We start from the raw sequence: 11,959 nt of genomic DNA, 5'->3' as shown, positions 1-11,959 counted from the left end.
CCTTTTGTCCTTAATATATTTGTAAAAACCCTTTGGATTCTCCTTAATTCTATTTGCCAAAGCTATCTCATGTCCCTGTTTTGCCCTCCTGATTTCCCTCTTAAGTATACTCCTACTTTCTATATACTCTTCTAAGGATTCACTCGATCTATCCTGTCTATACTTGACATATGCTTCCTCCTTTTTCTTAACCAAACCCTCAATGTCTTTAGTCATCCAGCATTCCCTATATCTACCAGTCTTTCCTTTCACCCTGACAGAAATATACTTTCTCTGGATTATTTAAAAAAAACTGTTAGTACATATGCTTCCTCCTTTTTCTTAACCAAACCCTCAATGTCTTTAGTCATCCAGCATTCCCTATATCTACCAGTCTTTCCTTTCACCCTGACAGAAATATACTTTCTCTGGATTATTTAAAAAAAACTGTTAGTCTTCCTGTTTTATCCCCCACGTACCATGATTGACTTCTGAAGAATTTTAGCTCATCTGGAAAAACTTAGTGTACCAGTGAGTTGGTCATGGGAAGATTCCTCAATCTTATTGTAAAATACTATTTTACTGTACATATCATCCATTCATCCAGCACCATGCAAACCCACACTCATCAACCACGGTAGCTCAGTGGTTAGCACTACTGCCTCACAGCGCCAGAACCCAGGATCGATTCCTGCCTCGGGTGACTGTCTGTCTGTGTGGAGTTTGCACGTTCTCCCTGTGTCGGCATGGGTTTCTTCCGGGTACTCCAGTTTCCTCCCACAATCCAAAGATGTGCAGGTCAGGTGAATTGGCCATGCTAAATTGCCCATAGTGTTGGATGCATTAGTCAGAGGGAAATGGGTTAGGGCGGGTTACTCTTTGGTGTGGACTTGTTGGGCCGAATGGCCTGTTTCCATGCTATCGTGAATCTAATCTAATAGTGAGGTATTTTAAACAATAAGACAGATAAAATGTGGAACTCTACTATAGAAACTGGTTGAGGTAAATTTATAGATCAGGATATAATGGAGAAGGAAATAATTGTACTATAGGGCAGCACAGTGGTTAGCACTGCTGCTTAACAGCGCCAGAGACCCGGGTTCAATTCCCGCCTCAGGTGACTGACTGACTGTGTGGAGTTTGCACATTCTCCCCGTGTCTGCGTGGGTTTCCTCCGGGTGCTCCGGTTTCCTCCCACAGTCCAAAGATGTGCAGGTCAGGTGAATTGGCCATGCTAAATTGCCCGTAGTGTTAGGTAGGGGTATGGGTGGGTTGCGCTTCGGCGGGGCGGTGTGGACTTGTTGGGCCGAAGGGCCTGTTTCCACACTGTACGTAATCTAATCTAATCGTGTTACATGAGAAAGAACAAAAAAAGACTTGAAACATCAGTCTGGACTTGTTGGATTGTAAGGCCTGTTTTCGGTTCAATATAATCAGTTTCTAAGCATAAAGCTTCCCCCATCCCTCAAAATATAAAAAACGTTGGGCAGATGGTCTGCTTTACTTGAATAATGATGAAAATGAAAGTGAATTACTCCTACTGTTACACCCATTGAAGCGACATTGTACCTTTCCACACTTTTTTTAACTCAAATGTAATTTGTCAAAAAGCAGGAAAATTTCCATAGGTAATATCTGGCAAATGCAGTTGTGTTTCAGACATGATCTTGTAATTGCCTAAATTGTCACGCATAATTTTGTTTGTTCCAACATTTTGTAATTTATGGATCCTTTAAAGTGAAGTATTTTTATTAATAATCACTGCTGTGGTACTAAATATTTTTGGTATCATTTGTTTCTTTTGTTAATTTTCTTTTAAGTTGGAAGAGTTGAAGAGTATACCGGGTGATAATGAAAATACCATCAGAGATGCCACAGCTAAAAGAGAACAGCTTGAACAAAATAAAGTAAAGGAAGAAGAGAAGCTAAAAAAAGTAATGGACACTCTCAAACAGGAGACTAAGGGTTTGCAAGAAGATAAAGAGGTTAGATATAATTTTAGTATCTTTCCAATAGGGGATGTTTATATGCAAATTTAAATATACGTTTTTGGTCTATACGGTTCTATCATGCAACACGAAAGGCTGATCCTCCACCTTGGTGCTACATTTCTAAGCTTTCCTAATATCTTTTTGACACCTATATCCTAGATTAAGTATATTAAGTGGCCTGGCCTCTGCAACCTTAGCTTAGATCTTAGATCACTTACAGTGTGGAAACAGGCCCTTCGGCCCAACAAATCCACACTGACCCGCCGAAGCGCAACCCACCCATATCCCGACATTTACCCCTTACCTAACACTACGGGCAATTTAGCATGGCCAATTCACCTGACCTGCACATCTTTGGACTGTGGGAGGAAACCCACGCAGACACTGGGAGGATGTGCAAACTCCACACAGTCAGTCGCCTGAGGCGGGAATTGAACCCGGGTCTCTGGCGCTGTGAGGCAGCAGTGCTAACCACTGTGCCATCGTGCAGTAAAGAATTCCACAGGTTTACTACATTTTGAGTGAAGTAATATTTCCTCATCTCAGTCCAACCTTCTGTGTATCCTGAGACTGTTGACCCCCTTGATTTTCAAGGCCCAACGATGGGGAAATATCAAACTTGCATCCAATCCAATCCCTGTGTACCTTGTTTCAATGAAATCCCCTGTTGTTCTTCTAAACTCCTATAAATACAGGCCTGGTCAACCAATCTTTCCTCCTATGACAAAATTGACATCCCAGGAATTCACCTTTGCAGTCCTTCTATGGTAGGTTTATCAGTTCTTAGGTCAGAAGACCAAAACTACACACACTACTAATTAGTCTCACAAGGGCTTTGGAGTGCTGTAGTAAAATTTACTTGCTTCTGTACTCTGCCCCTGTTGCAGTGGAGGACAACATTTGATTTGCCTTCCTAACATTTTGCTGCATCTGCATGGTTGCTTTTGGTGACTGATGTATAAGGATGCCAATCCCATGTGCTTTGGTTTTGCACATTAATTTCTTCTTTAGGACTTTATCAAATTGCTTGAGAAAGTCCAAACACACCACATCCATTAATTCTTTCTCGTCTATTCTACTGGTTGGGTCTTGGAGGGGGGAAAATATTCCAATATTTCTATCAAACTTTATTTCCATTTTGTAAATCGTTGTTGACTTTGTGTGGTTCCATTGATATTTTCTAAATGTCCTGTTATCAAATCCTTTGAGTCAAGCGATTTCTCTATTACAGATGTAAGGCTAATTAGTCTGTAATCCTCCATTTCTTCCTCCCTTTTTATTGCAGTAACGCGGTTGAGTTTGAATTTGCCAATACTGTTTCAGATACTATAGAATCTAGGAAAATGACAACGAATGCATCTACCCTTTACATGGCACTTCCTTTTCATGCCTTAGGATTTGGATTATCATGTCTTGGGGGTTTAGCAGCTTTTAACTCTTAATTTATCCACCACTTTTTTTTTCACTGTACTAGCTTCCCTTGTGTCATCTTCCCAATAGACCCTTGCTTATTTATAATTTCTGGCAAATTATTTGTGTTATCTCCTATGAAGGCAGATTTAAAGTACTGGTTTAATTGCTGTATCAGTCCTTGTTTTCAAATTATTAATTCTTCCATTATAGTTGCAAAGGTACCTGTATTTGTCTGTGTTAATCTTGTTCTTTTTACATATTCTTAGAAGCTTTGCAATTCGTTTATATGTTCCTTGCATGTATACTTTTGGACTGCATTTTTCCCCTTTTGGTCTTTTGCTGAATTCTAAACTCCTCCCAGTCCTCAGGCTTGCTTTTATTTTCTAGAAACTTTTTATACAATTTGTTTTTTGGGATCTAATGTTATCCTTTTCATTTATTTTGTTAGCTATTATTGAGTCACTTTCCTGTTTATTCTTTTGGGCAAATGGAATCTATGACTGTTGCAAAGTATGCATTCATTCCTTACATATTACCTATTACCTGTTCAGTGTCATGTCTTTTAATGAAGTTAGCCAGTTTATTAAGTTTACCTCGCACATCTCTATTAAACTCTCCCACCTTTTCCACCAAATCCATGCTATTTACAATCTTTTAAATATCTATCAGGTCGCCCCTCAAAGTCCTGCGCTCCAGTGAAAGCAAACCCAGTCTATCCAACCTTTGTTCATAGCTAAAATCCCACATTCCAGGCAACATCCTGGTGAACCTTTCCTGTACCCTCTCGAAAGCATTCACATCCTTCCTGTAGTGTGGTAACCAAAACTGTACACAATATTCCAAGTGTTGCATAACTAAAGTTTTTGATGGCACTTAGAAGAATGAGGGGCGAATCTCGTAGAAACACATGAAATCAGAAGACCATCGGGATTTTTGTATTGAGGTACTTGCTAGAGGATGTGCAAACCTTGACCTACTCTTGGGAAATGAGGCAGGACAAGTGACTGAGGTGTCAATGGGGGATGACTTTGGGACCAGTGACCATAATTCTATTCGTTTTAAAATAGTGATGAAAAAGGATACACTGAATCTAAAAGTTAAAGTTCTAAATTAGACGAAGGCCAACTTTGATGATATTAGGCAAGAATTTCAAAGGTCGATTGGGGACAGATGTTCGCAGGTAAAGGGACGGCTGAAAAATAGGAAGCCTTCGAAAATGAGATAACAAGAATCCAGAGACTGTATGTTCCTGTTAAGGTGAAGGGCAAGACCGGTGGGTGTAGGCAATGTGCATAACTAGAGAAATTGAGGTTTTGGTCAAGAAAAAGAAGAAAGTATATGTCAAGTATAGACAGCAGAGATCGAGTGAATTCTTAGAGTATGAAGGCAGTGGGGGTACACTTAGGAGGAAAATTGGGAGGGCAGAAAGGGGACTTGAGATAGCTTAGGCAAACAGGATTAAGGAGAATCCAAAGGGTTTTTATAAATCCATAAAGGACAAAGGGTAACTAGGGAGAGAATAGAACCCCTCAAAGATCGGCAAGACATCCTATGTGTTGAGGCGCAGGAGATGGGGAAGTTACTAAATGAGCATTTTGCATCAATTTTTATTGTGGAGAAGGACATGGAAGATATAGAATGTGGGGAAATAAATGGTGACACCTTGAAAAATTTCCATATTACAGAGGGGGAGGTGCTGGATGTCCTAAAATGCATAAAGATAGATAAGTCCCCAGGACCTGATCAGGAGTACCCAAGAACTCTGTGGGAAGCTAGGGAAGTGATTGCTGGGACCCTTGCTGAGATAGTTGTATCATTGTTGGTAACAGGTGAGGTGCCGGAAGACTGGAGGTTGGCTAATGTGGTGCTACTATTTCAGAAAGGTGGTAAGGGAAAGCCAAGGAACTATAGAATGGTTAGCCTAACATCAGTGGTGGGCAAGTTGTTGGAGGGAATGCTGAGGGACAGGATTTAAATGTATTTGGAAAGGCAAGGACTGATTAGGGATCGTCAACATGGCTTTATGCGTGGAAAATCCTGTCTCACTGACTTGATTGAGTTTCTTGAAGAAGCAACAAAGAAGATTGATGAGGGCAGAGCGGTGGACATGATCTATGTGGACTTCAGTAAGGCACTCAACAAGTGGACTCGCAGGTGGATAGGATACTGATGAAGCCATTTGGTATGCTTTCCTTTTACTGGTCAGAGCATTGAGTATAGGAGTTGAGAGGTCATGTTGCGGTACAGGACATTGGTTAGGCCACTTCGGAAGTATGTTGTGAAACTTGAAAGGGTTCAGAAAAAAATTACAAGGATGTTGTCAGAGTTGGAGGGTTTGAGCTTTGGTAGAAACTGAATAGGCTGGGGGTGTTTTCCCTGGAGTGTCGGAGGCTGAGGGATGACCTTATAAAGTTTTACAAAATCATGTGGGGCACAGATAGGATAAATAAACAGGGTCTTTTCCCTGGGTTGGGGAGTCTAGAACTAGAGGGCATAGGTTTAGGGTGAGAGGGGAAAAATTTTAAAGGGACCAAAGGGGCAACCTTTTTCATGCAGAGGGCATTGCATGTATGGAATGAGTTGCCAGAGGAAGTAGTGGAGGCTAGTACAATTGCAACATTTAAAAGGCATCTGGATGGGTATATGAATAGGAAAGGTTTAGAGGGGCTGGCAAGTGGGACGAGATTAGTTTAGGATATCTGATTGGCATGGATGTGTTTGACCGAAGGGTCTGTTTACATGCTGTACATCTGTGACTGTATAACTGGACAGGCTAGATGCAGGAAGAATGTTCCCGATGTTGGGGATGTACAGAACTAGTGGTCACAGTAGCGGGTAAGCCATTTAGGACTGAAAGGAGGAAGAATTTCTTCACTGAGTTGTGAAACTGTGGAAGCTGTTGGGGCCAGTTTATTATGTATATTCAAGAGGGAGTGAATGTATGAAGAGAAAGTGGAAATGGAATACTGAGATTGCATGATCAGCCATGGTCATATTGAATGATGGTGCATGCTCAAATGGTCTACTCCTACGCCTTTTTTCCATGTTTGTATGTCCAAAACTGCAGCATAACTTGACCAGTCTTATACTCACTGCCCCTTCCATGAAGGTAAGCATGCTATAGGCCTTTTCAACTCCTTATCTACCTGTGCTGCCACCTTCTGTGATTTGTGGACCTGCACACTCAGATCCCCTACATATCAAACTCTTAAGGGTTCTGCCATTTGCTGTAATATTTTATTATGTTATAGATTAGTTTCCCCCTAAAGAACTTCTCAAGCAAGATTGTTAATTTAACTCCTACTCATTGCACCAAATCTAAGCGAGTCTGTACGGGTCTTAAAAATAAAAATTGTGATTTGCCAATTGTATATGTTAGATCAATATCATAAATAATCATTATAAGAACCGTGCTACATACATCTCTAATTTCCTGCTTATCTTAGTGCGACCATTTGAAGGCCTGTAGACATCTCCCATTCATGTTTTCTACTCCTGGTTGCTTCTTGGCTACATGCTTCCCTAGCTTCTTAATTCTGCATAAACGTTTTCTGTGACAGTATCCTACCTCACTTTTGCACTGAAGTCATCTTTTACAAGTAACACCCCACCTCCTTTGCTTTTTCGCCTGACCATCTTAAAAATTGAACACTTTTTGGAAGGCCAGTTCCCGGTCTTGGTCACTTCAGAGCCATACTTTGTAATCACAATCATATTCTACTCACTCACTCACTGTTTTTGTTATTTGGTCCACCTTCATTGTGAATGTTTCGTGCATTCAAATACGGTGAGACATTCTACCTCCAGGCGTTGAATGGTAAGGGTTTGGCAGTGGAGGAGGCCCATGACCTGCATGTCCTTGCCAGAGTGGGATGGGAGTTAAAATTCAGCCACAGGGCGGTGGGGTTGGTGGGTAAGAGTATCCCAGTGATGTTCTCTGAAACAATCCATAAGATGGCATCCTATCTCCCTGATGTAGAGGAGACCGCATTGGGTGCAACGGATGCAGTAAATGATATTGGTAAAAGTACAGGTAAATTTCTGACGGATGTGGAAGGGTCCCTTGAAACCTTGGACGGAGGTGAGGGGAGTGGTGTGAGTACAGGTTGTGCACTTCCTGCGGTGGCAGGAAACGGTGCCAGGAGTGGAGTGTGGGCTAGTGGCGCGGACCTGACGAGGAAGTCGCATTGGGATGGTCTCTCCAGAACACTGATAGGAGTGGGGAGGGAAATATATCTTTGGTGCTGGGGTCCGTTTGGAGGTTGCGGAAGTAGCAGAGAATGATGCGATGTATGCGGAGGTTGGTACAAGGGAAGGTGAGGACCAAGGGGGTTCTGTCCTTGTTGCGTTGGGAGGGGTAGGGTTCAAGGGCAGTCGTGTGTGAAGTAGAGGAGATGTGCTGGAGGACATCGTGGGAAGAGAAGTTGCGCTGGAGGACCACATGGGAAGAGAAGTTGCGATCTTGAAAGGAGGTGGCCATCTGGAACTTTGAGGTGGAATTGGTCATCCTAGGAACAGATGCGGCGGAGGAATTAGGAATAAGGGATGGTGTTTTTACAGGAGGTAGGGTGGGAGGATATGTAGCCTCGGTAGCTGTGGGGGGTTGGTGGGCTTGTAATAGATGTCTGTGGTTAGTCAGTCATCAGAGGTGGTAATGGAGAGGTCCAGGAAGTGGAGGAACATGTTTGAGATGGTCCTGGTAAATTTGAGGTTGGGATGGAAGGTGTTGGTAAAGTTGATGATCTATTCTACCTCCTCGTGGGAGCATGAGGTGGTGCCAATATAGTCATCGATGCAGCGGAGGAACAGGTGGAAGCTGGTGCTCGTGTAACTGCGGAAGATGGACTGTTCCATGTACCCGACAAACAGACAGGCATTGTTGGGTCCCATGCACCTTTGTTTTGGAAGGAGTTGTTGAGGGTGAGGACCAGTTCAGCCAGGTGGATGAGGGTGTTGGTGGAAGGGCACTGTTTGAGACAGTGAGAGCAAAAAAGGAGGGCTTGGAGACCTATGTCGTCGTGGAATATGAGGCATTCTTCTTCCAGGCATCAGGTGATAATGGTTTGGCAGTGGAGGAGGCCCAGGACCTGCATGTCCTTGATGGAGTGGGAGGGGGAGTTGAAGTGTTCAGCCATAGGGTAGTGGGGTTTCTGGGTGCAGGTGTCCCAGAGATGTTCTCCGAAACAATCCACAAGAAGGTGTCCTGTCTCCCCAGTGTAGAGGAGACCAGACCTGTGTGCAAAATCGAGATGTTCGGCTGATTGAAATATCTTTCAATTAGAAACAAATCTATGTTGAAATTAAACAAACTTGGAAAAAGTGAACTTATGTCGGTTGCTTGTTAATATTTGTGTTTTCTTTATATTTTTTCTCAACCATCTTATAGACAAAAGAGAAGGAACTCATGGAGTTGAGTAAAGCAGTAAATGAGAGTAGATCAAAGATGGATGTGGCTCAGTCTGAACTAGATATCTACCTAAGTCAGCACAAATTTGCTTTGGACCAACTCAACCAGGCTAAGGAAACCCTGGCTACTAATATTGACACACTTAAAGAAAGAAAGGCAACAATTAAAGACATGGAAATAAAAATACCACAGTGTGAGCAAGAACTGCTGAAGGTGAGATGAGTAGGTTTGTTTGTATTTTGATTGTATGTATTAGCAAATTAAATGTCTTCTATTGAGTTATTAATGGTATGGATTAAAGTTTGCGTAGATGCAGTGTTCTGAAGCAGTGTCATACTGGACTCTATCTGGGCATTTCAATTGAAGGGAAATTAAAAGATTCAAGAAAAGATTTTCTTTTTTCTTCTGGATTAGTAAGCCTCGTCAGTAAGGAGAGATCCCAACCAGAATGAGAGACAACCCGAATGAGTACATCGTTTGGGACTTGAATCCGGGTCTCTCAGTCCGGGAGTAAGGACATTACCTTTGCACCACAAGAGGGGGCCCTTGATGAGGTGCTTTTTCCTTGCTTTATTTTTGGCTCATAATTTGTCGGATATTTTAATTGGTTATTTGAAGCCCAAGTTCAGGGGCCCAGAAATTGTAGGTAAACTAAGTTCGTTTGGTAATAGCTACTAATTTAACAATCTATTCTACGTTACTTTCAGATTGAAGGTAAATAGTGAAAACTTTTACAGGCTACAAACTAAAAGACCAGTAAGAATTTTTTAAAAATCAAATTAAGAACTAAAAATTAAAATAGAGATGCCAGGCTATGATGTGGGAGTTGCTGGACCCCACTGTGATTTATAGTGACCACATCTGTAGTAAGTGTTGTTTGCTTGAGGAACTCTGTTTTAGAGTTGATGAGCTGGAATCCGAACTTTGAAAACAGTGACCCATCAGGGACAGGAGAGTTACATGAATGCAATGTTTCAGGAGACAGTCACACCCCTGAGATTAACTGCTTTAAATTCAGTCAGTGGTCAGGGACAGAAGAGTGATGAGGAGCAAGGCAGAGGAATCCAGGAGGTAGAGCTTCAGGAGCCTCAGCTGTTGAGTTTGTCTGACAGGTTTGAAATTCTTGATGCCAATGTGGATGAGTGGGGGACTGTAAGGAAGACAAGCAAACTAACTATAGTACCATGGTACAGGGAGCCATTCAAGATGGAGGAGAAAAGAGAAATGTATTTGTAATCAGGAATCGTATAATCCGAGGAATGGAAGATGGATAATGTTGATATTATGTTCATCTTTGCTTAAAATTTGCACCGTCCTTTTGAAGCCATCAAAGTAAAGATACAATCTTAAAACGTTTTGTTTAGTTTCATTTTATTGGTTTCCTAATGATTAAACCAGTTCTCTGTGGCCAAGATCGAAAGTCCCAAAGGCTGGTGCCAGATTCAGAATATCTCATCTGGGTCTGCCGAGGAACTTGGAGTGGGAAGGGAAAGCTGTTGCAGTCCATGTAGGTATCAATGATACAGGTAGAAAGAATCAAGAGGTTTTCTTTGTTATTCATTCATGGTATGAGTGTTGCTGACTAGGCCAGCATTCATTCCCCATTCCTAATTGCCCAGTGGACAGATACGAGTCAACCAGATTGCTGTGGGTCTGGAGTCACATGTACACCAGACCAGGTAAGGACAGCAGTTTCCTTCCCTAAAGGACAACAGTCAATCAGATGGGTTTTTCTGACAATTGACAATGGATTCATGGTCATGATTAGACTCTTATTCCCAGATGTTTATTGAATTCAAATTCCATCTTCTGTCATGTGGAAATTATAACCCGAGTCCCCAGGACCTTACCTGGATGTGGATTAAACTCCACCTATGATACCACTAGGCCATTACCCTTTCTTCTGCCGAGTGTATGAGCAGCTAGAGGTTAAATTGAAACGGTATTGATTTCTAATTAGCAGCTGAGTCATGAGCAAATTGGCACAGCGTCAAAAATATTGTGGTCAGAGTCCTACAGCACAGAGACAGTTGCTTTGGCCCAAACTGATCTGTGCTGACCAAAATGTCCATCCATGCTAACCCCATTTCCCTGCACTTGCCTCAAATCCTTCCAAACTTTTCCTATCCATGGATTTTTCCAAATGCCTTTTAAATGTTCATATACTCACCTCAGCCCCTTCTGCTGGCAGGTCATTCTATGTGTGTACCACCCTCTTTTTAAAAAAAAAAGTTGCCTCTCTGATTTTCATTTATTCTTTCCCCTCTAACCTTAAACTGATGCTCTCCCGTCCTCTATTTCCCAAAATGACTGAGTGCATTCACCCTTTCCATGTCTCATGATCGTATAAACTTCTATAAGAACATCCCTCAGTCTCTTACACTTGAAAGAAAAATGTTCTGCTTGTCCAACCTCTCCCTATAACACAGTTCCTTGAGTCCTGGCAACACCTTTGTAAATTTCTTGTGCACTCTTTCCAGCTTAGTAACATCCTTCCTAGATCAGATGACCAAAATTGAACACGTATTCCAAGTGTGGCCTCACCAACATCCTATACAACTGTGAAATAACTTCCTAACTTCTGTAGTCAATGCCCTGACTGAAGGCCAGTGTACCAAAAGCCTCCTTCACTGGTCTGTTTACTTGTGACTCGACTTTCAGAGAACCGTGCACCTGAATTCCAAGGTTTCACGACACGCCTTAAGACCCTATGAAATTCCTACCTTGATTTGACTTTTCAAAATACAACACTTTACACTTATCTATATTAAACTCCATTTGCCATTTCTTAGCCAAGTCCCCAGCTGATCAAGATCCTGCTGCAATTTCTGATTGCCACCTTCACTGTGAATGATATGTTATAGGTAATCATGTGGCTTAAAAATTGGTGTGGAAGAAACTGGTTCGAATTCATTGGACATTGTCATCAGTACGCTTGCCTTTATTAGTCAGTGCATTGAGTTCAGGAATTGGGATGTAATGTTGCAGTAGTACAGGATGTTGGTTCAGCCACTTCTGGAATACTCTGTTCAGTTCTGGTCTATGCTATAGGGAAGATGTTGTAGCTCGGGTGCTCGTTGTTGTGGTTCTGTTCGCCGAGTTGGAAGTTTTTGTTGCAAACATTTCGTCCCCTGGCTAGGCGACATCATCAGTGCTTGGGAGCCTCCTG

At 42.1% G+C, this 11,959-nt stretch overlaps 1 protein-coding gene across 3 annotated transcripts in view; it reads left to right on the top strand.

The window, feature by feature from the left end:
* The window catches only part of smc4 (structural maintenance of chromosomes 4), a 52,980-nt gene that overhangs the window by 25,308 nt on the left and 15,713 nt on the right, over positions 1–11,959 (top strand). For all 3 annotated transcript variants that reach the window (XM_043702072.1, XM_043702070.1, XM_043702071.1), the window contains exons 10-11: positions 1,800–1,964; positions 8,770–9,003. In XM_043702072.1, the coding sequence (XP_043558007.1) occupies positions 1,800–1,964; positions 8,770–9,003 (399 nt within the window). The remainder of the gene's footprint in view (positions 1–1,799; positions 1,965–8,769; positions 9,004–11,959) is intronic.

This window comes from Chiloscyllium plagiosum, chromosome 13 (assembly GCF_004010195.1).
Source record: "Chiloscyllium plagiosum isolate BGI_BamShark_2017 chromosome 13, ASM401019v2, whole genome shotgun sequence".
NCBI lineage: Eukaryota > Metazoa > Chordata > Chondrichthyes > Orectolobiformes > Hemiscylliidae > Chiloscyllium > Chiloscyllium plagiosum.
This window is presented reverse-complemented; position numbering and strand designations above follow the sequence as displayed.